We start from the raw sequence: 26084 nt of genomic DNA, 5'->3' as shown, positions 1-26084 counted from the left end.
AAGTCGATTACATCGACCCGAATGCCTAAACTGGTACTTATTTCATCCACCCCGAAAGGCCTGAAACTTTGGGAGGATGGGGCTAATAGAACCCAATGCTTCACAGGTACTTATTCTATTGACCCTGAAAAAAATGAACAACTGAGTCAACTTCGGCAGAATATGAGCGCAGAACGTAAAAATTAGTAATAATAAATGAATAAAACTAAATTAAAGGCGCTTGGTGATTTCAGCTGCCAAATTCAGTCTTAGTTACAACGTGTATCCCAAATGGATGGGAGGTAACTATTAGAAACACTTAAACTAAAGAGTTCTTGGACGAGGAATATTTGGTCAGTAAGGAGGGACGATGGCTTCGTTTCTGTTCGGGCTTGAGGCACATGTTATCTGTAAAGGAGCAACAAAAATATCTCATCGATGGCTTCACAAGTTCGGTTCCAGATATTTACAGTCTGGTCGTCTTTTCTCAACCACAACTAGATTAGTACGTGTTTTCTTTCTTTTTTATGGGTTCCGTACCGATTTCTTGCGCGCTTTCAGTTTCGTTCTCAAAAGAGAGAGAGAGGTCTCTCCGCATAAACTGACGACTTGCAGCTGCATTCATAATACACACACACACACACATCTCCGTTAGCAATGTGTGTGAGTATATATATATATATATATATATATATATATATATATATATATATATATATATATATATATATATATATATATATATATATATACATACACATACATACGCATGCATACATAAACTTTAGCTTGATAGAGACAATATTAAGCCAAGATGAACTCAAATGCTCCACGGTCACTGTCAGTACTATTCTTGTAACAAATTAATAGTCTGAGGAGTCTATTAATTTAGCCCCATGAGGAGTCGTCCATGGGGCTAAGCCCTTTATGGTTTCGAAACCATTGGTCACTCTATTGCCTGACATAGACTTAAATACTTAGAAATACATTAGTGTGGATCTAGATATTAACCATACATTACTGCTCTATGTTTTAGAGTGTGGCTCTTTTTCGGATATATGATACAATCACACACACACATATAGGTAAACTTGTTGAATATGTACCTATGCAACGACCTTCAATACAAACCCGAAAGGACCACAGACAAGCTACACGTTGGACTCGTTGAATGTTTACTAAAATTCTAAACTCAGGTGTTTTTACTGTTTATAAAATATACAACAGGAATTGTAATTAACTTAGTTTAATTAATCGTAGCAGTCATTTATGTAAAATGATTTATTTGTGAATTGGGTGGCGAAAGTAGTTTGTCGCATCGATGTAGTTCCATTGTATTGTTTTGTGCTGGAGGTCGTTGTTTACGTTTTAGATACGGCAACTTCACCCATATTTATATATATAGTCTAGGCCAACAGGTCTTGGGGGTCTGATGTTACCCTTTATGGACGGGAAACCCAGGGTAACCCCCATAAGCCGGCCTTCACCAGGAAAAAAATTTAGACTGTTCTACTTCTTAGAGTGTGCTTCTTCTCTGGATTTATGTTTTTATAAAAACGACCTATATATATATATATATATATATATATATATATATATATATATATATATATATATATATATATATGTATGTATGTATGAATGTGTGTGTGTGTGTGTGTGTAAAGTCACCTTTATTGTGGTGCGAAATTTGAAAAGGCAGCGATCTTTATCTCTGCTTCTCTACCCGTCTGTCTATCCCTAACATTTTCCTTCATTAAAGTACTTAGAAACCACTGTTATATCTATGTGTGTGTCGCTCTGTTGCTTCTGCTAAATACGAATAAAAAAATAGCCTATATATATACTCGTGTTTTGAGTTCTATTTTTCATGCTTGCATCGCCAAACCTCTGTGTATGTGTGTATGCACACTCATGCAATTGAGACAAGATAGATAAATGGATGGATGAACAGGAAAAAAAAAAAAAGAAAGAAAACCCGAATTAGTAGATTTATTCAATGTTCGATGTATAACTATATCGAGTGATTGATAAATAAACAAATACACTAGGCGATAGACAGGCATATAAGGATGCTTTCTATGTCAGGAGGTGACCACCAAGACACTGTCTTATAACAATAATTTTAACGTATCGTTGATAAAATAACATGATTCATTCATTACTCAAGCATGTCTCTTCTAAAGCCTGTCTGGGTACCTAAAAAATGAAAAATTACAAATAAAACGAAATTTACACGAGAATAAACAATATCAATGTTGTTCTATGGGAATTTTATAAACGTGGGCAATTCTGGGGTCAGTTCATTTCCAACCAATTCTTTGGTATTAGCTTGTTTAGCGATCTTTTTTAAGCTGTGCTTGTTTTACTTCGGGGATTTTTTCGGGTGTGACCGACTTTCACTATCATTTTACAATTATCTAAGGTGACGGAGCTGGCAGAATCGTTGGAGCGTCGGACAAAACGTTTTGCAGCATTCTTTTCCGGCTCTTTACGTTCTGCGTTCAAATTCCCATCCTCTCGGAGTTGGTAAAATAAATAACAGTTCAGCACAGGAGTCAATGATATCGACTTACCCCTTCCTTCTTTCCCCCAAATTTCGGGGCTTGTGCCTATAGTGAAGGGTTTCTCAACCATTTTTTGTTTTCCTTTTCTTTAAACTTTGAAACCCTTTTATTCCTAATTTATTCAGAATAACCCTCCTATCCGTTCGGTATTTAAAAAAAAAAGGTCATATCTTTTATAATTAAATACTTTATAAATGCAGTTATTGCAGATAAATTTTCAACGGTATTTATTAACCCCTCCCCTCAAAATCTGCTAGCTTTATTACCTAAATTAGAAACAGTGTTGTCTTTTTCTCTTGTGTGCAAATACTTGATGTGTTGCACTTTTTTAGGTAAAAAATTATAGAATTAATTTATTTTTGCCTTTTTTTGAGAAAATTAGACATATGTATGTCTAGGTGTACTCTTTTACTCTTTTAATTGTTTCAGTTATTTTGACTGCGGCCATGCTGGTGCACCGCTTTTAGTTGAGCAAATTGACCCCAGAACTTATTCTTTGTAAGCCTAGTACTTATTCTGTCGGTTCTTTTGCCGAACCGCTAAGTTACGGGGATGTAAACACACCAACATCGGTTGTCAAGCGATGTTGGGGACACACACACAAACACACACACACATACATATATATATATATATATATATGGGAGAATGTACGAAAAAACAACAACAGACGAGGACAGGTGGTGTAAACAACAAAAGGATGTATTAGTATGACGCTCGGGAATACGGAAAGTCTTTGACGTTTCGAGCTACGCTCTTCAACAGAAAGAATACAGGGACAAGGAGAAAAACACGGAGAAAAAAAAAAATTGGGAGAAAAAAAATTGAATAGTGCTCAGTCAACGGTCAATCATAATATATATATACATATATACGACGGGCTTCTTTCAGTTTCCGTCTACCAAATCCACTCACTAGGCTTTGGTCGGTCTGAAGCTATAGTAGAAGACACTTGCCCAAGGTGCCACGCAGTGGGAATGAACCCGAAACCATGTGGTTGGTAAGCAAGCTACTTACCACACAGCCACTGTGTGTTTTTTTTGTGCTGTGTTTGTCCTACCCCACCACCACGTGACAACAAGTGTGGCCTGTTTAGCCCCTGTAACTTAGCAGTTAAGCAAAAAAAAGAAGTTGCATGGTGATGCCACCAGTGCTGGTGCTATGAGAAAAAAGGTACCCAATATGTAATATGTATTAATCCCCATGTGGGTACATGGAGTAAATAAAATCTTAACATAAATAATTAAATATACAAAACAATAATTTCTTAAAGTATGTGTTAATCCACTGTACCCAGATGTAAAATAGTTGGCATTAGGAAGGGCATCCGGACATAGAAACCTTGCCAAGGCAGCATAATGTAGTCCAGGGACCCACTGGATTCTATCAAACAGTCCAACACATGCCAGCATGGAAGATGGCTATCAAATGGTGATGGTGATGACAACAACAATGACAATATATTATTTACACTCATCTATTTTTCTCTCTACTCCTCAGGGTAAAAGTTTAATCCTTGGTGTTTATGAAGCTTCAGCTAAAGACAGCCCCCTCGTTCTCTCCCAAGCTGCAAAATATTTTGATGAGAAATATTCTGGAAAATTATCACAACAAATAAAACTGTAAGTCATTAATGACATTTATTTTTCTAACGAGTCTATTATTTTTGAGTTTTTTTAAAAAAAAAAGTAACCAGTAATTCCAATAATTTTCAAAAGTTTCTTAAGAATAAGTGGCACTTAAGTCTGGTTTTATTAGATTAAATAGTTGGTGCAGGAGTGGCTGTGTGGTAAGTAGCTTGCTTACCAACCACATGGTTCTGGGTTCAGTCCCACTGCATGGTACCTTGGGCAAGTGTCTTCTTCTATAGCCTCGGGCTGACCAAAGCCTTGTGAGTGGATTTGGTAGACGGAAACTGAAAGAAGCCCGTCATATATATGTATATATATATATATATATATGTATGTGTGTGTATATGTTTGTGTGTCTGTGTTTGTCTCCCCAACATCGCTTGACAACCGATGCTAGCAGTTCGCCAAAAGAGACTGATAGAACAAGTACTAGGCTTACAAAGAATAAGTCCTGGGGTCAGTTTGCTCGACTAAAGGCGGTGCTCCAGCATGGCTGCAGTCAAATGACTGAAACAAGTAAAATAGTGAGTTAAATTGTCTGTTGAATGCCAATCTATCACAGGTACCATTACCTTGCAGCTCCATAAAATGTGGTTTATAGAAACCATACCATTATAAGTTCAAGGTCTGCAACCCCAGTATGCAACTGGTACTTACTTTATCAACCCCGAAAAGATGAAAGGCAAAGTTGATCTTGGAGGAATTTGAGCTGAGAATGGAAAGAACCAGAAAAAAATGCTGCTAAGCATTTTGTCTGATGATTCTACCAGATTACTGCTTTGGTGTATAGAAATAAACCTTTCTACAATAGGCACTAGGCCTGAAATTTTTTTGTGGGGGGATCTAGTCAATTAGATTGACCCTCATATGCAACTGGTACTTACTTTATTAACACCAAAAGGATGAAAGGTAAAGTTGACCTCAGCGGAATTTGAACTCAGAACGTGAAATGCTGCTGGGCATTTTACTCACTGTGCTAACGATTCTGCCAGCTCACCACCTTAGGTATATATAGAAATAATAAAAATAAATGTTGCTTGAAGCTTTTGAGGCCTGCAGTGGGCTCTGATGGGGTGAGAGGAATCTTCTCAAATTTAACTTGAGCTCTGAGGATTTTTGCTTTTAGAGGATGGTAATCCCATCACATATTCATGGTTCCAGGCTCTCCACATCCCAGATCAAATTACTGATTGAATCTCCCCCCCCCCCTCTTAGAGAGTTGCTTATAATCTACATTGATATTGTGTATTTGGCTGTTTGGTGTGAGAAGCAGAAATGTCAAATGGGTTTTTGGGTTTTTTAACATTTTTGTAACCATATTTCTGTTGAAATACACTGTATTTAGAAAATTACTGTTTTTAAATCTCACAACAAGAGATATTCAGAAACAGTACTTTGGAGTAAAGATTGTTTGCCAACTTAACATAGCAGTCCTGGTTTAGGACGAATGTTATTGTAATTTAGCCCCAGGAGACATCGTCTCCAGCTGGCTATACGACATGATCTTTTCTTCTGTCTTTCGAAAAGAAAAGCTCTACATTTTCCCTTCTGTGTTTGTCCCTGTGTGGCTAATAAAGAAATATATCTACCTATCTATCTATCTATCTATCTATCTATCTATCTATCTTTCTATCTATCTATCTATTTATCTATCTATCTAAGAATTTAGAAGCTTAGGGAGTCATGAAATATTTTGATTTTAACAGTGAAACTCAAAATAGATAACACAATAAATAATAGCATGTAAATATTGGGTTAAAAATCCTTTTGCATGGAAAAAGTTGAACGCTGCCTGTGGGACAAAAGGGGAAAAAGAACAGAAGGAACAGGAAAATTAGAGGCATGTCCCCTTTGATTGTAAAACCATAATAGTGCTAGTTGTAGAATAGGTTAAATGGAGAGGAGTTCGAAGTCTGCGAGACAGCTACTCAATCTGGAGATGGTAGTGTCCTCCAGTTTGCCAGAAGAAATTTGATCTGCAGTTCTGTAGTGTAGTGCAATTCCTCGATCTAAAAAGAATATGTGATCTTTCAGCTATGCATAAGTTGCATTTCTTAGATCCGTTAGCATATGGTCGGGATTTCTCAATAATTCTCATGTGGTGTGTAGTTAGTCTTCAAACCCCATATGTAGCTAACTGACTTGGTGGTTTTACTATTGTTGATGTGTTTGAAAGGAGATGGGTGGTTTGTATAACATCTTTTGAAGTCACCTTCACATAACCCAATGTAATTCTTTTCAGGATAACCTAATCGAAAATAATTATTCGTGTAATATATAACTCATAAGCCTTTTAAGTCTTGTGATATCATATACACGAGTACTACAGGGTGTCCACAAAGTCTGGGTACATGGGGATTAATACATACTTTAAGAAATTATTATTTCTTATATTTAATTGTTTATGTTATGATTTTATTTACTCCATGTACCCACATGGGGATTAATACATACTTTAAGAAATTATTATTTCTTATATTTAATTGTTTATGTTATGATTTTATTTACTCCATGTACCCACATGGGGATTAACACATACTTTAAGAAATTATTATTTCTTATATTTAATTGTTTATGTTATGATTTTATTTACTCCATGTACCCACATGGGGATTAACACATACTTTAAGAAATTATTATTTCTTATATTTAATTGTTTATGTTATGATTTTATTTACTCCATGTACCCACATGGGGATTAACACATACTTTAAGAAATTATTATTTCTTATATTTAATTGTTTATGTTATGATTTTATTTACTCCATGTACCCACATGGAGATTAACACATACTTTAAGAAATTATTGTTTTGTATATTTAATTATTTATGTTAAGATTTTATTTATTCCATGTACCCAGACTTTGTGGACACCCTGTATTATCATATCTGCTATGAGATACTTTTTCTTTATATCTATCTTTTAGGTTTGGGAAATCTTTTAAGAAAGGCAAAAGCCATTTACTGTTTGGTCTTTGTGAGGAGTTCCCCTTGTTAGCTGTTGCAAATCTTGGTAAGGAAGACCAAGGATTTAATGAATTGGAAGGCCGACATGAAGGTCACGAAAGTGTTAGAACAGCTGTGGCAAGTAAGTTATCTCCCTTGCTTTCTTGTTTTTTACCTAGGTTGTCTAACACCTGATATTATGTTGCATTTATGTGCCCAGGGTAGAAAAGAATATTGGTGGTGGTGGTGGTGATGGTGATATTAAAGGTAGTTGCGATGATGGTGATGTTGGTGGTGGTGATGGTGATGATGATGATGGTGGTTGTGGATGTGCTGGTGATGATGATGATGATGATGATGATGATGATGATGATGATGATGATGGTGGTGGTGGGGGACGATTATAGTGGTGGTAACAACAATGATGATGATAGTGGCGATGATGGTGATGATGATGATGATATACATTACACTGGTACGTGTGCTTGTGTGTGATTGTGTAAGTGTATGTGCGTGAGTACACATATGTATGTGTTGTGTGATCAGCTGTGAGTATGCATGTGTATGTGTGAATACATGTATGTTTTTATGCATGTCTGAATGAATTGTAATATTTATATAATTGACAACCTCTTAAATTGGGCCACATGCATTTTAATTAAGCATTCTCTCCATAATTAAAGATTAAATATTATTGCTAATTCATTAATTCCTTCAACTAAATTTCAGAGAGTGTTTTACAGTTACGAGATGCAGGAGAAGACTTGGTGTCTATTGACCCTTGTGGCGACCCCATGGGTAAGTGATTGAGTGATTTTTTTTTTCCAATAACGTTTTAGTTCCAGGTATGGCTTCATGGCTAAGAAGCTTGATCCCTATCTACGTGATCTTGGGTTTAATCCCACTGCACGGCACCTTTGGCAAGTATCTTTTACTACAAAGCTCCGACTGTAAAACAAAGCTGGAGCTGTTCAAGACATTGGTCCGATCAGTATTATTCTATGGATGTGAAAACTGGAAGGTGACAAAAATGGAAGAAAAAAACAATGGGCAGCTTCCAACTCACATGCTTTAAGGAGAATACTTGATATCAAGTTCCTGCTACTGCTGCTGCATCATAATCATCATCCTCATCATCATCATCATCATCACTACTACCACCATATATATATATATATATATATACACACACACACACACACACACACACACACACACACACACACACACACACAAACATCTGAAACATCAGATGTGGTGTGCAAGAGAGACAACTGTGCTGGTATAGTCATATGTTGTGTATGGATGAGGACAGCTGGTGTTAGGAAGGGTGTCCAGCTGTAGAAACCTTGCCAAATCGGATCGGAACCTGGTGCACCCCTGACTTACCATTTTTCAGTCTATATACATATGCCTGAGGTAGGCACAAGTTTGCTTCTCAACCACATGGTTTCACTTTCAGTCCTACTGTATGGCATCATAGGCAAGTGTTTTCTGTTAAAGCCCCAGGCCAACCAAAGCCTTTTGAGTGGATTAAGTAGACAAAAACTGAAAGAAGCCCACTGTGTATGTATGTAGCGTATGTTATGTATGTATGTACGTTTGTGGGCACATGTATGTGTATGCCTTTGTCTTGACACTGTGTGAGAGTTGTAAATGAGTGTCACTGTTATACAAGCAGTGTCATTCGCTTCCAATATTCAGCGCAAACATGTCTAGCAATGGGGGAAAATTTTACCTTTGTTTGGAAACAGGTGAGGGTTGGTGACAGGAAGGGCATCCAGCCATAGAAAAATATTTTACTCTGCATAGAGAAGCGGACATTAAGAAGAAGAAGATGATGACGACGACGATGCAGCAGCAGCCACATTCGTATTCTACTCTCTCTCTTTCTCTTTTTTCTAATTTTTGCAGCTGCAGCAGAAGGAGCCTCTCTCTCGTCGCATAGTTATGATGAATTAAAACCTCAGTCCAAACAAAAACCGAAAGTGGAATTAGCATGCTACACCGACCATCTAGAAGCATTTGAAAAGTGAGATATTTAAGAGTTTATTCACTTGTCTAATGTCTCTCTGTAACCATATAATTGTTAAACATAGGATCCTTATTTATTTCGGAATGGAACCAAACAACGATACTGTCAGAAACCTAATGTATGTGACTTCTTTCTTCAATGGGTTCTTTTGTTTTTTGTGCTTGTTTTTTGGTAATAAGAAAGGCACAGGCATAGGTGTGTATGTAACAAGTTTGCACCCAAATCTATCTCTTCTTTGCTTTTCTTTAAACTGGTAATTCTTTATTTCCTGAAATCTCTTGAAATTGTGAAATGACGTCACCTAAAGTTTTCACATTTTCTACAGTAGAACAGACCATAAAAATGACTGTAACAAAATAAGAACATCTGATATATATATATATATATATATATATATATATATTCATTTAAAATGCAGAGATGCCTATAATAGGACATCTAACCCGCTAGAAATAGCAGCAAAAGACTACATACCACAAAATTAGGGATAATTTCGAAAGGGAATGAAAAATAAAAACATTTACCAATCTATATTCTGTACCATGGTTTCAAGTCAATTTTAGTAAGATAAAAATTATATATCTTACAAGGTCGGACTATATATATATATATATATATATATATACATACATACATGTGTGTATATATTTATATATGTGTATGTATATATATATATCTATATCTATATGTATACATACTTACATACAATACATACACATGAGAGGGTGCTGAAAAGTTCCTGGCTTTGGGTAAAAGAAAATACAGGAAGATCAGTTAATTATGATTTCATTCAACATATTCCCCTTTCAGATTCACACACTTATTGCAAAGGTCCTTCAGTTTTTCTAAGCCCTGTAAAAGAATTTGGAAGATTGGGTCTCCAACCAGGCCTTTTTGCATGCTCTTAAAGTCACAAATGTTTCAGTATCCCTTTATATTTTCTCACACACACACACACACACACACACACACACACACATATATATATATATATATATATATATATATATATATATATATATATATATATATACACACGCATATATATATATATATATATTCTTTTATTTGTTTCAGTCATTTGACTGTGGCCATGCTGGAGCACCACCTTTAGTCGAGCAAATCGATCCCAGGACTTATTCTTTGTAAGCCTAGTACTTATTCTATCAGTCCCTTTTGCCCAACTGCTAAGTTACAGGGACATAAACACACCAGCATCGGTTGTCAAGTGATGTTGGGGGAACAAACACAGACACACAAACACACACACACACACACGACAGGTTTCTTTCAGTTTCCGTCTACCAAATCCACTCACAAGGCTTTGGTCGACCTGAGGCTATAGTAGAAGACACTTGCCCAAGGTGCCATGCAGTGGGACTGAACCCGGAACCATGTGACTGGTAAGCAGGCTACTTACCACACACCCACTCCCACGCCTATATATATATAAAATTAAACTAAGTGAAGAGTAGACTGTAAGGTATAATGTTTATTCCATTGGTTTACAATTGTTTCAGCATGTTGAGGTAGCCAATCAAACATGTCTATATACATTGATGATAACAATGATTTAGTCATGCATATTATGTAATGTATATTACATAATAGCATCAGAAATTGTGAAGCAATTGAATAAAGTAAATATATATATATATATATATATATAAATTTCTGATGGCCATTTCTTCTGCATTTATTCCAGAACTTCCTTTATAGACCAATGGCACATAGGTGAAGTCTTTGCCAGACTACTCACAGAAATGCCAGCAAATATACTAACTCCTACAAAATTTTCTGAAATGGTTATTGATAAACTTTCAAGTTTTTGTCAGATTGTAGCCCGGTAAGTGATTTCCTTGTGTATATATATTTTAATATTTTCTGAGACTTGTACTTTGTCTAGTGTTGATGAGTGTGGAAGCAAGTAGCTTAGTGGTTAGGGTATTGGGTGCATGACCATAAGAGTGTGGTTTCAATTCTTGCACCAGGCGATGTGTTGTGTTCTTGAGCAAAACATTTCATTTCACGTTGCTCCAGTCCACTCAGCTGGCAAAAATGAGTAAACCTACAACAGACTAGCGTCCTATCCAGGTAGGAAATATATACGCCATGGAAACCAGACAACCGGCCCTTATCAGTCAGTATGGCTTGAGAAGGTGACTTTTTCTTTCTTTAGTCTTGATGAGTGATGGTGGTGGAGTGTTAAGGAAGGTGGTATTGTATGTCTGGTGTGTATGGAAGATTATCAAAGAGTGAAGGGTAAGTATCCACTGTACTGTTTATGTACAGAAAGAAGAACTCGAAGGATGTAGTGAAAACCCCTTGGCACTATTTGATAGTTTATGGAGCAAAAAGAACTCCAGTGGCACTAGATTGGAGCAGCCTGGTAACAAATAGAATTCTGGTCTTTGAAATGAAAATAGAAGGAAGCTCATAAATGGGTAACGTTGCAAAATACAAGTTCCTTGTTTCAGACCATAACTTTTCTTTCACTAAATGATTCCTTCTGTTGTGTATCTTAAAAAGTTAAAGTTTTTAATAATGAAACCAGCTGTATGAATATATGGGAAAGAAAACGTGTGAAAATGAAATGTGAATACTTTGTGTGTGTGTGTGTGTGTGTGTGTCTATTTACATATGTATATGTGTATATATATATGTGTGTGTGTGTATATATATATGGGACAATGTACGAAAAAAAACAACAACAGACGAGGACAGATGGTGTAAACAACAAAAGGATGTATTAGTTTGACGGTCGGGAATACGGAAAGTCTTTGACGTTTCGAGCTACGTTCTTCAACAGAAAGAATACGGAGAAAACAAGGAGAAAAACACGGAGAAAAAAAATTGGGAGAAAAGAGCGTTGTAGTTTGTTTGAAGCATTGTAATATCGAAGAATGTAAAAAAGAGAGAAAATAGACAGCTTCTGACAACGCAGAAAATTAAATATATATGTGTGTATATATACATATATATATATATATATATATATATATATTTTGGGCTCAAAGTCCCATCTTCAGAAGAAAGGAAGAGTCTAAGAAAAATCCAGCTATGTAGGATCTGTTAATCCATTCTGGGGAGTTTGAATGGATTTGTCAGCAGCCTCATGGCTGGCCACAGACAGACTTTTCTGCAAAAATATGGCTAGTTTATTCTGTTCATGCTATATCATTAGCATTATCCTGCATTTGAGAATAAAATTATTTCCTTATCTGTGTCTTTCAATACATCTCAACGCTTTTAAAGCAAACTTTGTCTGTTGACTTTCAATGTAAATTGAATTTAACATATATTTAACATATATATATATATGTGTGTGTGTACATGAATTAATTCTGATTTTGCAGAGACCAGGCATGGGTTGAAGAGCAAAAAATGGGTGCATTTCTGTGTGTGAGCCAAGGCTCAGGTGAACCACTTAAATTTCTGGAGCTCAGTTACAACAACAGCTCAGACAAATCTGCTGCTCCTATTGTATTGGTTGGCAAAGGGATCACCTTCGACACGTAAGTCATTTAGTTTTGTCGTTATTAAGTAATTAATATTTCAAGTTTGAGGTCCCTGGGATGAAAGGTGGGGAGTGCTATTGAGTGAGGTGCCACTAAGCATTATGTCTGATTCTGCCAGTAGCACGTAAAAGCACTCATTACATTCAAGGCCTTTCAAGTGTTGGGCCTCACAGAGGCAATGACCAAGACCTTTGGCATTATATCCATTGGCATAATGATAATAATAATAATAATAATAATAATAATAATAATAATGATAATAATAATAATAATAATAATAATAATAATCATCATCATCATCATTTACCGTCCATTGTCCATGCTGGCATGGGTTGGACGGTTTGACCAGGCTGGAAGGCTGCACCAGACTCCAGTCCGATTTGGCATGGTTTTTTATAGCTGGACGCCCTTCTTAATGTTAACCACTCCGAGAGTGTAAAGAGTGCTTTTACATGCCACTGGCATGGGTGCCATTTGCGTGACAATGGGGTGCTTTTATGTGCCACTGGCATGGGTGCCAATTTGCATGACACCGGTATCTGCCATAACTGCATTTTTGCTTGGCTTGATGGGTCTTCTTCTCAAGCACGACATAATGCCAAAGGTCTCGGTCATTGCCTCTGTGAGACCCAACACTCGAAAGGTGTTCTTTAATGGTTCCAAATTTTGGCACAAAGCCTGCAATTTTAGAGGTGGGGGAGAGTCGATTACATCAACTCCAGTATTCAGCTAGTACTTATCTTATTGATTCAGAAAGGATGAAAAGTAGAGTTGACCTTGGTGGAATTTGAACCCCTAAGCATTTTGCCTGGCATGCTAATGATTCTGCCAGCTCATTGCCTTAATACATAAAGCACGATGGGCCACGATTGTGGTCATCAGGTACAGGTCAACAGGCCATGATTGTGACCCACATAGATGCATTAATTTATGGGCATTTGTTGGGGTCTAATGTCACTCAAACGCTCTGATACACCCCCCCCCCCAAAAAAAAATGTAATAGGACTAATAGTTCAACTAATGACTTTTCAGATGATGTAAAACTTGCCACCATTATATTACTAAGAAGATATTTGAACTATTTTTGGTTTTTTATGGGTGCATGGTAGTCTCATTTTCATAAAATGTTCCCAGCAATCCATGTTATGTAAGTGCAAATCCCAGCGCTTTATGGGTTAATAAAAATAATAATAATAATAATAATAATAATAATAATAATGATAATAATAATAATAATTCTTTCTACTAAAAGCACAAGGCCTGAAATTTGGTGGGAAGGGACTAGTCAATTACATCGACCCCCGTCGACCCCGGAAGGATGAAAAGCAAAGTCAACCTCAGTAGTATTTGAACTCAGAACGTTAAGGCCGACAAAATGCTGCCGAACATTTTTCCTGGCATATTAACGATCCTTCCAGCTCACCACCTTAACGATAATAATAATAATAATAATAATAATAATAATAATAATAATAATAATAATAATAATAATAATAATAATAATAATAATAATAACTGTTTCTAACAGTGGTTGTGGTGATCCAGCCCACCCATGCCAATATGAAAAAAGCAGAAATGAAACAGTGGTGGTGGTGGTTGTAATGGTGGTGGTGGTGGTGATGGTGGTAGTATATATCATACAAGTTCTTTGTTTCTTTTCTTTTTTTTTTTAAATATTAGTGGTGGAATTTCTTTAAAACCTGCAAATAATATGGACAAGATGAGAGGCGATATGGGTGGTGCAGCCTGTGTAGTTGGAACGATTCTAGGCGTGTGTAAACTTGGATTACCGATCCATTTGAAAGGTAAGCATGGCAAGGATCTTTCCAGTCAAAGTATCTTATGATTTGGTGTCAATTGACGGGGCTGTATCATCCTGCCAAATGTCCTGTCCATGCAGGCATAAACAGATTGGGAGCCAAAACCCAACCCTAACAGACCCTGGGTCTAACTGGAAAAAAATCAGATGTTGAGCCCCCAATCTCAACTGTGCTCGCTGTCCCTGTATACAAGGCTGCCATCAGCCTGATCAGTTGGGGAGGTATGTGTTGCAACTGCAGAATCCTCCAGAGTGCATCCCTGTCCCCTGAGTCAAATCCTTTGCAGTGGTTGACATAAGCTGCTACAGCCCCTGCCAAAAACTCTGCCTGTGTTTGATGAGTATTCGGATATCCAGGACCCTGTCAGTAGTTGTCTTCTCTGGCATGAACCCTGACTGCTCTATAGTTGCAAAATCTGGACCCTCAAGGGCTGCCTGAACTCCTCTGGTATCCGGATGCTTTGCAGGATTATAGGTTATCAATAATCAGGTTTCATATCCATTCAATGATGATATTCAGAAACTGGGGCACATCCTATTACTTGAATGATTGATTTGGGAGCATCAGTGTAGACTGTTTGGTCATGTTATTCTTTTATTCTTTTACCCATTTCAATCATTTGACTGTGGCCATGCTAGAGCACCGCCTTGAAGGATTTTAGTCAAACAAATCGACCTCAGGACTTATTATTTTAAGCCTTGTACTCATTCTAAGTTTTTTTTGTCAAACTGCTAAGTTACGGGGATGTAAACACACCAACACCGGTTTTCAAGTGGTTTGGGTTGGACAAATACAGATACAAAGTCACACATACATATATATATGACAGGCTTCTTTCAGTTTCCGTCTACTAGATCCACTCACAAGGCTTTGGTCAGCCTGAGGCTATAGTAGAAGACACTTGTCCAAGGTGCCATGCAGTGGGACTGAACCCAGAACCATGTGGTTGGAAAGTAAGCTTCTTACTGTACAGCCACGCTGGATTTTCAGAGTTGGATCCTGTGTATCGTGTTCCCTTTTCTGAGGATTCAGTTAGGACGACGCTTTGCTTTGGTTGACCCCCATGTCTCCTGGTAAATGAGGACGTATTTCATAGAGAAGGGAACTGACTAAGGGGACATGATCAGAAGTTTACCTGTGACGACCCAGCAAATACTGACAAATGGTGGATACAGCAATACACTGCAAAGGCGCAAGGCCCCATTCCTGACCTGACCTGACCTGACCTGACCTGGCTGATTTCTACCTTAAAAACAATATTGTCCATGGGCCTAAACAAAATAAATGTTTGTTTGTTTTCAGCCTTAATTCCATTGTGTGAAAACATGCCAGGTAGCAGAGCTGTTAAACCCGGAGATGTCGTTACTGCCATGAATGGGACGACTATCCAAGTAAGTTAATCTTTTCTGTTAAATTTCTAAAAAAAAAAAAAAAAAAAAAAATGATGTTTCTTTTTTTTTGTTTCAAGTCATTGGACTGTGGCCATGCTGGGGCACCATCTTGAAGGGTCTTAAGTAAAATAAATTGACTCCATATTTAATTTGTTTTAAAATTTGGTACTTATTTTATTGGTTTCAATTGTCAAACTGCTAAGTTACAGGGATGTAAACAAACCAACAGTGGTTGTTGAGCAGTGGTCAGGAATAAGTACACACCCACACACAGTAGGCTTTCATATAGTTTCCTTCTATCACATTTGCTCACAAGGCATTGGTTGGCCCAGGGTTATAGTTGAAGAAGGTACCGCACTTGGGACTGAACCAAAAACCACATGGCATGGGTTGGAGGATTTGACTGAGGGCTGCACCAGACTCCAATCTGATCTGGCAGAGTTTCTACAGCTGGATGCCCTTCCTAACATCAACCACTTTGAGAGTGTAGTGGGTGCTTTTTACGTGCCACTGGCACGAGGGCCAGTCAGCATCACTGGCAATGACCACGCTCGAATGGTGCTTTTTACGTACCATGGGCATGGGACCAATCAGACGGCACTGGCATTGACCACACTTGAATGGTGCTTTTAATGTGCCACTGGCATGGGACCAGTCAGGAGATACTGGCAATGACCATGCTTGAATGGTGCTTTTTATGTACCACAGGCACAGGACCAATCAGGCGGCACTGGCATCGACCATGCTTGAATAGTGCTTTTTACGTGCCACCAGCACGGGTGCCAATCAGGCGGTACTGTCATCAGCCACGACAACGACTTCACTTGCCTCAACAGGTCTTCGCAATATATGTGTGTGTGTGTGTGTGTGTGTGTGTGTGTTGTGTGTCAGTGTGTATTTGTTTGTCACTTCTTCTTGACATCTACAACTACGATCACTGTCGTACAAGCACTGTCTATCGAAGAGCAGGTCACTCTTCTTGGCTCAGTCTGACTTGTTGAAAACAAAACCAAGATGGTGTATAGTTTCATCGATGAAAGGAGAAACATTTCAAGAATATACACAACAAATATATCTCCGTCTCTTAGATTCATAACACTGATGCTACGAAGACTGCGGCCATGCTGGGGCACTGCCTTGAAGCAGTTTTAGTCGATTGAATCGATACCAGTACTTACTTTTTTAAAGTCTAGCACTTACTCTATTGGTCTCTTTTACTGCACCGTTAAGTTATGGGGATGTAAACACACCAACGCTGGTTATCAAACAGTGGCAGGGGACAAACACAGACATACATGTACACACAAAGATATATATATATATATATATGTATAGATAGATAGATAGATAGAGAGATGTATAATAGGCTTCTTTTAGTTTCCATCAACCAAATCCACTCACAAGGCTTTGGTTGGCCTGAGGTTATACTAGAAGACACTTGCCCAAGATGCTGTGCAGTAGGACTGAACCCGGAACCATGTGGTTTGGAAGCAAACTTCTTACCACACAGCCACATCTAATTTAATATTATTTCTTCTTCCCTAGGTAGACAACACTGATGCTGAAGGGAGGCTGATCTTAGCCGATGCTCTTTGTTATGCAGAAACACTTAATCCTAAATTGATCCTTGACATGGCAACATTAACAGGTAAATTTGAAATTTTATTTAATTACTCTCTTCCTTAATTTTCATTTAATTAAATCACAAATTCCATTTCAATGTTGTTGACTTTCTCTTATAACTTTGACATTCATCTGTCGGGGTAGTGGGGTGGGGGTGGGTGGTCGTCGATAAAAATAAAGTACCAGTTATGTACTGGGTCAGTGGTAAGGTGGAAAATTGGCAGAATCATAAGAAATGTCATAAAAAAATTACTATGAAGTATTTATTCCAGTTCTTTATGTTCTGAGTTCAAACCCTGCTGAGGTCAACTTTCCCTTTCATGCTTCCAAGATGGATACTGTACCAGTCAAATATTGGGGGGAGGGGGAATTGCTCTGACTGCCCCCACCCACACCCCTCAAAATTGTTGGTCTCATGCTTCAAATTTATCATAAGGCACAATTGTTAGAACACCAGAAAAATGCTTTGGAACATTCATTGTAGCCATTTACATTCTGAGTTCAAATCCTGTTGAAGCCAACTTTGCTTTTCATCCTTTTGGGGGTCAATAAATTAAAGTAGCAATGAAGTACTGGGATCTATGTAATCAACTAATCCCCTCCTATTAAAATTACTGCCCTTCTGCCAAAATTTGAAACTCTTCTTCTTCTTCTTCTTCTTCTTCTTCTTCTTCTTCTTCTTGTGGTGGGCTGGCATAACTGTTAGCATGCTTCACGAAATGCTTGTCAATATTTCACCTATCACTATGTTCTGAGTTCAAATTCCGCCGAGGTCGACTTTGCCTTTCATCCTTTCGGGATCGATAAATTAAGTACCAGAGAAACACTGGGGGCGATGTAATCGACTCATCCTCCTCCCCCCAAAATTTCAGGCTTTGTACCTATAGTAGAAAAGATTATTATTATTATTATTATTATTATTATTATTATTATTATTATTATTATTATTAACATCATCATCATCATCATCATCATCACCACCACCACCACCACCACCACCACCACCACCACCACCACCACCATCACCATCATCATCATCATCATCATTATTATTATTATTATTATTATAGCGAGCTGGCAGAATCGTTAGCACACTGGGCAGAATGATTGGTGGCCTTTCGTCTCTCTTTACGTTCTGAATTCAAATTCCACTAATATCAACTTTACCTTTCGCTCTTTTTGAGTCAATAAAAGAGCAATGGGATCGATGTAATAGACTTACCCCTTCCCCCCAAATTTCTGGCCTTGTGCCAAAATTTGAAATCATTGTTGTTGTTATTTTTGTTGTTGTTACTAAGGCAGTGAGCTGGCAGAATTGTTAGCATGCCGGGCAAAATGCTTAGAAGTACTTCACCTGCCGCTCCGTTCTGAGTTCAAATTCTGCCGAGGTCGACTTTGCCTTTCAGCCTTTCAGGGTCAATAAATTGAGTACCAGAGAAACACTGAGGGTGGGGGTGTCAATATAATCAACTAGTCCCCTCCTCACAAATTTGAGGTCTTGTGCCTTCAGTAGAAAGGATTATTATTATTATTGTTACTCAGGCAACAAGCTGGCAGAATCGTATGTGTGTGTGTGTGTGTGTGTGTGTGTGTTTGTCCCCCAACATCGCTTGACAACCGATGCTGGTGTGTTTATGTCCCCGTAACTTAGCGGTTCGGCAAAAGAGACCGATAGAATAAGTACTAGGCTTACAAAAAATAACTCCTGGGGTCGATTTGCTCGACTAAAGGCGGTGCTCCAGCATGGTCAAATGACTGAAACAAGTAAAAGAGTGTTATTATTATTATTATTAATTATCATCATCATCATTATTATTATTATTGTTATTACTATTATTATTATAGTTGTTGTTGTTGTTTAGGTGCTATCACCATTGCTCTGGGGTCAGGAGCATCTGGTACTTACACCAATTCCCCTGCACTTTGGGACCTCTTGTACAAGGTATGTCTTCTTCCTGTTAAAAAAAATTTTTTTTCTATAATGTTCAACTGATACTCTATTTATATCATTTCATTTTTATCTCATTTACAAAATATGAAAATGTCCAAAGTATTATTTATTTCTTTAAATCCATCATAAAATGTAACTCAAAAATTGGATGAAACAAGCAACTGTGAAGTTAAGCTCCTGTGCTACTGAACAAGGTATATAACTCTGCTTGCACCAGTCTGCCTAGCTGACAAAAAAGAAGTTCCTCTCTTACTTAATGTTAGGAGTTGGCAGCAGGAACTATTTTGAGATAAAATTGTTCCAATAAAAATACCCACCCCTCCTCCTACTTATGCAGGAATGAAATAAATGAATGTAAAAGATGTTTTATATGAAACTCTGATTGTAGGTGTACAATTATATATGTTTTATGTATACAGGTGTGTTTTTTGTTGGTATACAGACATGTTTCTGTTGGTGTACAGGTGTGCTTGTTGTACAGGTGTGCTTGTTTGCTGTAGATGCACAGGCATGTTTGTTCTCGGTTTATTAACTGTTTATTGTAGGTGTACATGTATGTTTGTTGTAGGTGTATAGGTATGTTTGTTCTAGGTGTACAGGTGTGTTTAATGGAGGTGTACGAGTGTGCTTGTTGATGGTGTACAGGTGTATTTAATAGAGGTGCACTGGAGAGTTGTAGGTGTACAGTTATGTTTGTTGTGGGTATACAGTTATGTATGTTGTGGGAATACAGGGCTGATAAGGACAGCTGTGTACAGAAGTGCCGATCTCTAAATGTGGAGGGAACTTGTGGAAGAGATAGGGATGAGTTGGTGAAGCATGATCTTTGACCGTTGGGCCTCATGGAGGCGATGACAAGTGACCGAGACCTTTGGCGATATGCAATGCTTGAGAAGACTTGTCAAGCCAAGTGAAATGCACCTATTACACTCTAGGAGTGGTTGGCATTAGGAAGGGCATCCAGCCGTAGAAACCATGCCAAATCAGATTGGAACCTGGTGCAGCTCTCCAGCTTACCAGTTCCAGTCAAACTGTCTAACCCATGCCAGCATGGAAAGCAGACACTAAATGACAATGAAGATGATGATGATCATGATCATCATTACCACCACCACCACCACCACCACCACCACCACCAGCAGCAGCAGCATAACCACCCCGCTCCTCTTCATCTTTACCCCACCAGTTTACCATTCTTTGTCTCCTCCTCCACCACTACTATCCTCTCCCTCCTCCTCATCGTCATTCTATTTATCCCTATTGGAGGTTACTAGCCCCCTCCCCATCACTCTTTTTTCTCAGTTGTCTTTTATTGTAAGTTCTTCATCTCACATTGGTTTTTGCAGGCTGGCAGTAAAACAGGAGACCGTTTATGGCGTCTGCCTCTCTTCCGACACTACACTGACCAAATCACTCACAGCCAACTGGCGGCTCTCAACAACATTGGTAAATATATCAGAGCAGGAGGTTCTTGCGTGGCAGCTGCATTTTTGAGGGTGAGTTAAAATTAGATTCTAATTTCATTAAACTAAAATAGGCTGGATAATTTTATTGTTTGAGTGTGAAAATATATTAATAGAATTATGATTGTCAAAGGTGGTGAGCTGGCAGAGACGTTACTCCACCGGGCGAAATGCTTAGCAGTATTCCGTCTGCCGTTACGTTCTGAGTTCAAATTCTGCCGAGGTTGACTTTGCCTTTCATTCTTTCAGGGTCGATTAAATAAGTACCAGTTACGCACTGGGGTCGATATAATCAACTTAATCCGTTTGTCTGTCCTTGTTTGTCCCCTCTATGTTTAGCCCCTCGTGGGCAATAAAGAAATGAGAATTATAATATGATTGTCGTCGTCATCATCATTTAACGTCTGTTTTCCATGCTGGCATGGGTTGGATGGTTTGACAGGAGCTGGCAAGCCAGAAGACTGCACCAAGCCCCACTGTCTATTTTAGCATGGTTTTTGCGACTGGATACCCTTCCTAATGCCAACCACTCTACAGAGTGTACTGGGTGCTTTTTTATGTGGCACCAGCACTGATGAGGTCTGTTTTGGCATGGGGTTTATGGTTAGGTACCCTTCCTAATGCCAACCACTCTACAGAGTGTACTGGGTGTTTTTTATGTGGCATCGTCACCAGAGCTGGTTTGTGAGAATTAAAGTTATTGAAGACGATGATTTGAGGGAGGGTTGAAAGGAGACATATTTCCTAAATGCAGCAGGAGACATGTTGAAGAGGGGACTGATGTTTTAACCCGTTAGCATTCAGATTACTTATTTATACGCGTTGTTTTGAATTAATCATGCTTTGTCTTGTAGTTAAGACATTTCAACGATGTGGTTGTTTGAGCTGGATTTGGCTGGTTTAAATGGTAAAAGGTTAAAAAGTTAGGAGAGTGGTAGAAGGATTAAATGTGGCTGGCAGGGAGGGGAAGAAGACTTTAAACCAGAGTAAATCCTATAGAACATCCTGCAGACATTGAAGACCAGCACAGCCCTTAGGCTATTCGGATCCTGTTAGACGGTCAAACCCACACCAGCAGGGAATATGGACATTAAAGTATGATGGTGATGATGATATATATTGCGCTTTGCTGCTATTTTCTTGAGTAACTCTGGCTGCAGTCTCTCTTCCTTGTGAATATAAAGATTCCATTTTTGTTCTTTCTTTTTGTTTTGCAGGAATTTATCCAATCCAGTGACTGGATTCATTTAGATATATCAGGTGTGAGAACGAACCAAGATGAAGTTCCTTATCTTGGTCGTGGAATGTCAGGTAAGAGCATCTATTATTGAGTGTGGATTGGGACATAGGTTGGTGGATTGGCAGATAGGGCAGTGGATTGGCAGATAGGGCCGTGGATTGGCAGATAGGGCCGTGGATTGGCAGATAGGGCAGTGGATTGGCAGATAGGGCAGTGGATTGGCAGATAGGGCAGTGGATTGGCAGATAGGGCAGTGGATTGGCAGATAGGGCAGTGGATTAGCAGATAGGGCAGTGGATTGACAGATAGGGCAGTGGATTGGCAGATAGGGCAGTGGATTGGCAGATAGGGCAGTAGATTGGCAGATAGGGCAGTGGATTGGCAGATAGGGCAGTGGATTAGCAAAATTGTTAGAGCATTGGAAAAAATGGTCCAACATACGAATCTCAAGACAACATCGTTACTAACACAACTAGCGTGTAACAGCTATATAATGATAATAGGCTGTGTGGTAAGTAGCTTGCTTATCAACCACATGGTTCTGGGTTCAGTCCCACTGTGTGGCATCTTGGGCAAGTGTCTTCTACTATAGCCTCAGGCTGACTAATGCCTTGTGAGTGGATTTGGTAGGCAGAAACTGAAAGAAGTCCGTCGTATATATCTGTGTGTGTGTGTATGTTTGGGTGTCTTTGTTTGTCCCCCCAACATCGCTTGACAACTGATGCTGGTGTGTTTACATCCCCGTAACTTAGCGCTTTGGCAAAAGAGACTGATAGAATAAGTACTGGGGTCGGTTTGCTTGACTAAAGGTGGTGCCCCAGCATGGCCGCAGTCAAATGACTGAAACAAATAAAAGAGTAAAAGAAACGGATAAATGATAATAATAATAATAATAATAACAACAATTCTTTCTAATTTTTGCACAAGGCCAGCAATTCTGAGGGGAAGAGTGGATTGATTACATCATTGACCCAAGATGTGCTCAGTTGATATTTTGTTGACCCTAGAAGAATCTTCTTCTTCTTACAAATTCTGATATTGCCTTTCATCTTTTGGGATCAATAAAATAAGTACCAGTTGTGTACTGGTGTTGGTGTAATCGACTTACCCCTCCCTGGAAATTGCTGACCTCTCTGGCCAGGTACCCTTGTACCTCCTCTACAGCAAGACATCTGTTTCTGCCTCTCTGTCTCTCTCATTCTAACCTTTCATCATCTGACACAAGATCACCTCCTCCAATGCCCCCTTCCCTCTCAAAGGATCTTTGTCTTGCAAGTTACTTGGTGACCCTACCAGTACTGGTGCCATATAAAAAGCACCCAGTCCACACTGTAAAGTGGTTGGCATTTAGAAGGGCATCCAGCTGTAAAAACCATACCAAAACTGACCTCGCCTGTGCTGGTGCCATGTAAAAAGCACTCAGTCCACTCTATGGGGTGATTGGTGTTTAGGAAGGGCCTCCAGTTGTAAAGACCATGCCAAAACCAACACAGTAGCCTGGAGTAGTCTTCTGCCTAGCCTGCTCCTGTCAAACCATTCAACCTATGCTTGCATGGAAGGAGGACATTAAATGACGACAATGATGGTGATGTGCCAAAATTTGAAACCTTTATTACCTCCGCCTTCGCTAAGGCGGAGGTATTGTTTTCAGTCGTGTTTGTGTGTTTGTTTGTTTGTCCGTGGACAAGATATCTCAAGAACTGCTGGATGGATTCGGATGAAACTTTCAGGGATGTTTGGCCTTGTGACTGGCATGAACTGTTTAAATTTTGGGATCGATCTGGTACCAGACAAGGATTCTGGATGATTTTTCCTGTTTTTTTTTCACTTAATTTTTAAGAGTGGTCGGGTTCATTTTTAGTATTCTCATTTGTGAGAGCAGTTGAGTTTATTTCAGATATTCTCATTGTAAAAATCATCTCTGGTTAATTGTTGAGAGGACGTTGGTGTTGCCATGGCGGAGGTTTGCACTCACTGAGTGCTCTTGTTTTAGACTGAATTAATTTGAGATGTATTATGTAAAGTTAAAAAAAACATTATTCTTTTTGTTGCTTTAGGTCGACCAACAAGAACAGTGATAGAATTCTTGTCCCTGTATAACAAGAAGAATCAAACTCATTAATTTATAAATTTGTAAATCAACTTCAACACATTGTGAAGGAAATCTAGAACCATTATATGAAAATGAAATAGTCAAAATATGGTTTTGTGAATAAAAAATTAACTTTTTTTTTTGTAATAAATTGCTTAATAAAATTATTTGTGTTTGTCTTTCTTTTGTTTATTTCTAAAAAAAAAAAAAAATGTGGCTTGAAATCCTATTTATTAAAGAACAAGTGTTTAGTTTGGTCTGTGACCATTCAGAAGTCTTCAAACTTTAAAGGGCTGGTTGTATTTAATGTAAGAAGGGAGATATGTACCAATGGTCAAATGGTGCCTGTTGTGGTCTTTATGACCTGGACGTGTCCAACATTATTCAAGTCGATAGAGTTTGATTTGTGGTTGCACTCAAGAAGGGTTTGTAACTTTGTAACTGCTTATGTCAGTGTATTACCACCACTGTCACCAACACTCCTCTCTCTCTCCCACTATCTCTTTCTTTGTATGTGTCCCTCATTCTCTGTTTCCATTCCACTACTCTAGAAAAAGAGAGAGAGAGATGTGAGTGATGGAAAACAAAGCAGAATGAAAAAAAAATTTCAGAAGTTTCACGTTTGCACAAACATATTTTTTTTAATCTTTCAGTAACTCTCTCACTTTCTTCAAACTTTCTTTCTGCTTTCTTTTTGCCACCACTATGCCATCTCAGCTTTTTTGTTTTAGTCTCTTCCTTACAGATACTAGAATATGGTTTGAGAAAGATTTGGTTGCTATTTCTCAAAATAAACAAACTAGCAGACTTTCTCTTGGATAAACCTTAGATAAGTGACATGGAGAGATAAAATTTGCATTCATGGTAACTGCTAGTTTTCCTATAATAAAAATAAAAACAAGGAAAAAATTGCTTGCTCCTGGACATGTATGTATAGACGAATGATCAACACAAACTGACTGATGCCTGATTTACATGACCAAAGGTGTACAAACCGTCTGTTTACATTAGAACTACATTATTGAATGTGGCCTTATCATTTAGTGATGCTAGAGTGATTTGATGAATATATTTGGCTGCCGTTTATAGCAAGTCAAACAACATGCCTCCAATGAAGGCCTCATTGGATTGTTTGCTGTTGTTTTACTTGTTAATATGCCAAGTGTCAAACTTTACATTCTGAGTTCAAATTTCGCCCAAGTTGACTTCGTCTTTCATCCTTTTGGAATTAATAACATAAGTACCAGTTGAGCGCTGGGGTCAAGGTAATCGACTTATCCTCTCTTCTGAAATTACTGGCCTTGTGCCGAAATTTCAAATTTCAAATATCAAGTAGCAAACTTTACGTTTTGAGTTCAAATTCTGCCAAGGTTGACATTGCCTTTTATCTTTTCGGGGTCAATAAGATCAGAACCAGTTGAGTAACGGGGATCGATGTAATCCACTTACCCCCACCCCCGAAATTGCTAGTCTTGTGCCAAAATTTGTAACTAATATGTTGAGTATCAAAACAAGGGTGGCAAGCTTGCAGAATGTGGAGGCGCGTGGCTTAGTGGTTAGGGTGTCAGCACCATGATCGTAAGATTGTGGTTTTGATTCTTGGACCGGGCAACGCGTTGTGTTCTTGAGCAAAACACTTCATTTCACGTTGCTCCAGTCCACTCAGCTGGCAAAAATGAGTAACGCTGCGATGGACTGGCGTCCTGTCCAGCTGGGGAACACATACGCCATTGAAACTGGGAAGCCGGGCCCATGGGCCTGGCTAGGCTTTAAAAGGGCGCATTTATTTATTATAAGCTTGCAGAATGGTTTGCATATTGGACGAAAT

The 26084-nt window shown here is 38.4% G+C and overlaps 1 protein-coding gene across 1 annotated transcript; it reads left to right on the top strand.

Annotated features, from left to right (window-relative positions):
• LOC149131394 (cytosol aminopeptidase-like) lies at window positions 1–24420 on the top strand. Its single transcript, XM_089339635.1, has 14 exons — window positions 1–484; window positions 4047–4168; window positions 7105–7265; window positions 7853–7921; window positions 9038–9155; window positions 10864–11004; window positions 12515–12673; window positions 14357–14481; window positions 15799–15887; window positions 17433–17535; window positions 19373–19452; window positions 20808–20957; window positions 22142–22235; window positions 24222–24420. The coding sequence occupies exons 1-14, from the start codon at window positions 350–352 to the stop codon at window positions 24284–24286; spliced, it is 1611 nt and encodes a 536-aa protein (XP_089195761.1). The 5' UTR covers window positions 1–349; the 3' UTR covers window positions 24287–24420.
• Window positions 24421–26084: the final 1664 nt, after the last annotated feature.

The sequence above is a fragment of the Octopus bimaculoides genome, chromosome 22 (assembly GCF_046866305.1).
Source record: "Octopus bimaculoides isolate indiv1 chromosome 22, ASM4686630v1, whole genome shotgun sequence".
Taxonomy (NCBI): Eukaryota; Metazoa; Mollusca; class Cephalopoda; order Octopoda; family Octopodidae; genus Octopus; species Octopus bimaculoides.
Note: the sequence above shows the minus strand (reverse complement) of the source record. Positions and strands in the feature narration are given on the sequence as shown.

Bases quoted from the DNA above. Each gene is read 5' to 3' on its own strand.
- LOC149131394 (XM_089339635.1), top strand. From the start codon at position 350: ATGGCTTCGTTTCTGTTCGGGCTTGAGGCACATGTTATCTGTAAAGGA. The intron at 15,888-17,432 runs GTAAGTTAATCT...CTTCTTCCCTAG, and splicing joins TGAATGGGACGACTATCCAA to GTAGACAACACTGATGCTGA. The intron at 20,958-22,141 runs GTGAGTTAAAAT...TTTGTTTTGCAG, and splicing joins TGGCAGCTGCATTTTTGAGG to GAATTTATCCAATCCAGTGA.